The 5,455-nt window shown below is 30.9% G+C and overlaps 1 protein-coding gene across 1 annotated transcript; it reads left to right on the plus strand.

The window, feature by feature from the left end:
* Window positions 1–2,277: 2,277 nt before the first annotated feature.
* LOC114188942 (cysteine proteinase inhibitor) lies at window positions 2,278–4,656 on the plus strand. Its single transcript, NM_001376102.1, has 3 exons — window positions 2,278–2,444; window positions 3,440–3,643; window positions 4,427–4,656. Exons 1-2 carry the CDS (start codon window positions 2,343–2,345, stop codon window positions 3,629–3,631), a joined length of 294 nt encoding a protein of 97 aa, NP_001363031.1. The 5' UTR covers window positions 2,278–2,342; the 3' UTR covers window positions 3,632–3,643; window positions 4,427–4,656.
* Window positions 4,657–5,455: the final 799 nt, after the last annotated feature.

The following is a 5,455-nucleotide window of genomic DNA, read 5'->3' on the forward strand; positions in this document are numbered from 1 at the left end:
AGAGAGGTTGATTTGGAATTTTCCAACATAGCTACAAAAAGACAAGGTTAGGAAAACATAAAGGCAAACACAAAAACCTAAACCTTTTTAAAATGATTTGCTTGGTTCTTGATTGAGATTGTGTTTTAAAATGTACTAGATTGGCGTTTGTGTGTTGTGGAGTTGATTTCATGTTCGTTTGGTACTATTTTCTGACCTTGCATGCGTGAGTGCAAATGGGGATTTGTTGTGCTTGCTTAAGCGAGTGGATTTTTGCCTAAATGAGAAGCTCTCGCCTAGGCGAGAATAGTAGAAGCTTGTCCCTACACTTTGTCGCGAGTTATCACTTGAGCAAAGGCCTTTTACTTATGTTTTATCAGATGTAACGAGACATGACTTGGTTGGTTGGCTGTGCAATGACATGAGATTATAATGCTTGAGATGACATGAGAAATGTTGTTGGTAAAAGAGTTTCATGGGAAACTCTTGGTGATGGTGTGGTTAGTGTATGTCTTGATATACGAGATATCTAGATAAAGGAATGTATCATGAACTCTAATAATTGTTCACACTCACGTAAAGTAGAATGAATTATGTGGTGAGAGTGGAAGGAGGTCCTAGTCACGAGAGGTGTTTGAGCCTAAGACATAATAGGATTAACCTTGTGTGTGGTTGTGTGATAACCCCTTGTGTCTAGACTCTACAGAGTTTAGAAATCAACATAGGTGCATACTTCCTTTAAAATTCTATATCGAGTGCATAATCTGGATAATTGAGTCAAAGAGTCATATTATTTGCTTTCACATGTTTTGAGTGCGTAATGATTTGCTTGTTTATAACCTGTTTTAACATTTACTTGCTCATCATCATGTTAAAAATATTTTACTCTAGCTTACCCTTTCTTTTTTGTGTTTGTTTCCTGTTTGGCTTTTCTTTTTACAATGATCACCAATTTAATGGTGTGAGCAGATGTGAAAACCCCTGGTGGTCGTCAAGAAGATGAAGATGTTGTCGTGTAGTTTAGACTTTGTGTTTGGATGTGGCTCATTGTTGAGCTCCCTTTTGTAGAACTCTTGTTTGTTTATAATTCATTGTTCCGTAAACAATCTTTTGTTAAATTGTTGATCTTTTTAATGTTTGGTTATTGACATTGTTTTGTACCTTAACTTTTCCTTCCAATATATTATGGATAACTGTAATCTATATATTTCATGTCGTAGACTCTAATTAATTATACTATAATTATACGATATTTTTATTTAGTAGAATTATTCTATTTAAATGGAAAGTCACAATCTTTGTTTTGTTCAATTTTGTTTTTTGTTTTTTGTTTTATGTTGTCCGATTACTACCAAGAAGTCATGCAAATTGAATATATAAGTATTTTGTCTTCTAATCATCCATAAATTTAGAAAACCTTTGTGTATTTGATTAAGTAAAAATCATTAACGCCTTTTGATTTCATGTTTTTGAAATCTCTTTTGGGTTAAAATATATAGATCAAATTACCATAAGTTACAACATAATAGATAAAATTACGATGAATTGATTGACAAAATTCATTTTTGTGTGTGAAATTAAAATATAATATAATTTGTTTAGAGATATGTGTTTTCTAAAAAAGGCAAATTATTAATATATGGTGAAAAAGTATATCATGCACAATACCATGAATTTAGACAATAAAATAAATGAAATTCGTGATGTCACTTTTAAAGATAATTAAAAATTTTAAAACGTTATTTTTTTTATTTTTTACTTAAACTAAATAGTTAAACAATCATATCATCTTAATTATGGACAATAACTTTACTAAAAACTATAAAAAAAATAGACACTTAATAGAATATAATTTTTTTAACAAAATTCAATAAAAAATACTTAAATTTACAAAAAATTTCAAACTTAATTAAATCATTTTCATTACCTATGTAAAATCACATAATGACAAAAATAAATAACAAATACTCAATTAAAAATATAACAAAATTTAAAATGCTTAATAAAAATGAAAAATTTACTAAAAATTTAATTAAAAATCCCAATTAAATCTAAAAAGTTAAAGTTTAATAATATTTTGAATTTCTTAAGAAGGATAATTTCCATTTTCCAATTCTTAATATCTAAGAAAAAGAGGAACGCGCAAAGTACCCACTAAGCTTTCACCTTAGACTTTCTCGACAAAATCGTGGTTGACCATTGAAAACAAAGCAACAAATAAACGTGTTATCAGTGACACGTGTCACATCAACAGAAGCCGAGGATAACAATGACGCAAAGAATCCCCTCTCTACTCTTAAGTCGTAACTGCATAAAAGGAGAAGCGCACGAAGCTCTTCTCAGTTGCATACAAGAGAGAGATCATGGCAGCACTCGGTGGCAATCGTGATGTCGCAGGAAACCAGAACAGCCTTGAGATCGATAGTTTAGCTCGCTTTGCTGTTGAAGAACACAACAAAAAACAGGTTTTTCTTTTTTCTTTCGCACGCCCTTTAATTTTTTTTTTCCTTCGAAAAGATTAAAGAAATTGGTACCATTCATTGTGTTTTGCTCTGTGTTTGTCTGTTTCTCGAGAAATTCCCAAGCTTTCTGTTGATTTCCTATTGGGTCTGGTCGTTGATCGTTTTCCGCCATGCCAAGGTTTCTTCGGATATTCACGTGTTTGATTATATTATCTCTTTTGTTTAGTGGACAATAATTGTTTACTTTTGGATTTTTCTTCTGGGTATAATGGGGTTCTTCTGTTGTTGGATTGATTATTTATAGCACCTGCACTGTTTGTTCTAAAGTAGAGTTTTCTAAGAAGAGAATATTAAAGTTAATTTTGTGAACATACTCTATCAATCAATGAACCCTATTATTGAAATCGGTTAAGATGCTTTTTTTAGCTTCTAGAATCTATTTCTTAGATGAACTCTTATCTTACTAGCTGGAATCAAAGAATTAGTAGATATGCTTCCGAAAATGGGAATGAGCCACGGTTATGAACTTCTAAATTTTGTAAGTTTTTTTTTCTTATTTATTGTTTCAGACATGATTTTAACAACTTCCAAGAAAAAATTAATCAGTAACGGAGAGTAACTTAGAAGGAAAATATTTCAGAGTGTGTTGGCAGATCTATTTGGAAAAATAAACCAATATTTGCCTAAGAAAGCATCTTCTACCGAACATGCGCTTTGCCTCAGTATGGTATGGTGCAAAGAGGGTGAGAGAGAAGAAGGTTATGCTGCAAATATTTGTCATTTGAAGCTTGTGGAAGCCCATAATCGATTATCAGAAGCCAATTGATGATTGATTGTTAGGATAAATTTTGCATTTATAGTATGTGAGTCAATAAATAGTTTTGTTTTGTGGCGTGAATTTTAACAAGAAAGTTTGTCATTTTGTTCTTTGTAGTAATAGAAATGCTAACTGGTGTCTATTTTGATTTTGTTTTTATTGATTGGTGATGGCTATGCAGAATGCCCTTCTGGAGTTTGGACGGGTGGTAAGTGCACAACAGCAAGTGGTTTCTGGTACCTTGTACACCATCACTTTGGAGGCAAAAGATGGTGGGCAAAAGAAGGTTTATGAAGCCAAAGTATGGGAGAAGCCATGGTTGAACTTCAAGGAGCTGCAAGAGTTCAAGCATGTTGGAGATGCACCTGCATAGTGTACTTAGCTGGTACGTGTTTGATAACAGTAGTACTCAATTGCTTCTGTCTGATTTTAAGTATGAATCGTTTATTGATGAATGCAAACCTTCAATAGTATTAACATCTGCTTTACTCTAAAACTGGATCAGAAACTGAGTTTGGAATCTATAGGGGACTAAGTGGGTTGAGGAAGTTAAAAGAAGTAGAATTTGAAGTATTGATCAGTTTCTGATTTACACCCAAGAGTTTATATGTCAATACAGTGTCATATTGATGATTGATATTTGTCCATTCAATTTATTGGTTACTTTGCAGAAAGCTGAACAGATTGTAGTTTTACTGGTGTGTGATTACTAATTACTGTCTTTTGTAGAGGCTGCTATGTAAGTAACGTGAGAATAAGTTGTTGATCATCAATGCTAGAAGATTTGTGGGAATTTCATTTTTCATTTTTGCTGATGAATCAGAGATGAGGATAATGGAAATGATGAATTGTTATCAAATGACCATAAAGTTAAAGTTTGTTTAACTTTATAAACAGGGTATTTGAAATCAAAGTGCCAGTTTTGCAATTAAAAAGTGAATACAGAAAAGAGAAATCCAAGTAAACATCTGCTAAAAGAACAAAATTCCCTTCAATCTGTGCAGGTTTTCCAGTTTCTCGATTCACGTATTACTATTATATCTTGGTTACCGTGGCACATAACTGCAATACCCTGAAGTTCTTTGTCGTATTGTTTTAAATCAAAAAGTAGAGTTTTATCTTTTGACTAGTGTTGCCGTTTTTAAAGGAATGTTTCTTGATTTTTCAGGTTATTAAAGAGCTAAGAAAGAAATCTAGCGTTGGTAGAAGGTGAAAGCCTACGGATATATCCAATCCTCTATCTTATATGTAATGTATAAAATAAATGTAGCTTTCTTACCTTCTTATGGATATTTGATGCCCTAAATTCGCATCCTATTATATAGTTTAAAAGCTTGAAATATATGATTTGTGTGTGTTTTGTTTTTCTAACCTAATATCAATTTTTAAAGAGTTGGAAATAATCAATTTTAATTATTATATTTCAAAGAAATGAATGGTAGAATATTTATATTATTGGAGTAACTTGGACTAAAAAACATTTTATTTTTCATATTTTAATTTTTATAGATGGAACGTTATTTGTTTTCAGAATTTAAATATTATATTCATAACTTGAAATGTTAAGTGAAATTTGGTTGAGATTTTGTTATTCTTACATTAAAATCTAAATTGACATATTGAAAAATATTTTCTTCAGAAAATCCTTTGAAAGCAGTAATAATACATGTCATACGATATTAAAAAATATATATCATATAATGGCATAATAAATAGGTTGTTTACTAATGTCCACAAAAGGGATATTAAAGAGAGCTATAAAAATATAAACTATACATATTGTGTTCCTCTACCTGCTATAAGCTTCTTTAGTAGGTTGTTTCCCAAATGTGTCAAGATAAAGAGCTTGTAAAGGTAATTTAACAAAAAAAGGAACTAAAATAAATCAAGGAAAGAAATTTAAAAAAAAAAAAAAGAAATGGCATAAGGTTTTTATTATTCTCACATATATAAATATATATAAGCCAAATAATCATCATATCTAAATTATAAAATCTATGTTATGCCAACAAAATGAGGACGCCAAAGTTTTTCCAATCAAATGGAGGTTTTTTTTTGCGGATAAAAGTCTACCAATAGCCACAATTGTTAGGCTTTAACTTCCAGCAGGCCCACAATTTCTTTGTGCACTCCTCAATCTTTTGAAATATCCATTTTAGTCTCCATCTGAATTACATATTTTCATGATAAGCTTTTC

The sequence above is a fragment of the Vigna unguiculata genome, chromosome 6, assembly GCF_037176805.1.
Source record: "Vigna unguiculata cultivar grain cowpea cultivar isolate G323 ecotype 2 chromosome 6, ASM3717680v1, whole genome shotgun sequence".
In the NCBI taxonomy this organism is placed as follows: Eukaryota; Viridiplantae; Streptophyta; class Magnoliopsida; order Fabales; family Fabaceae; genus Vigna; species Vigna unguiculata.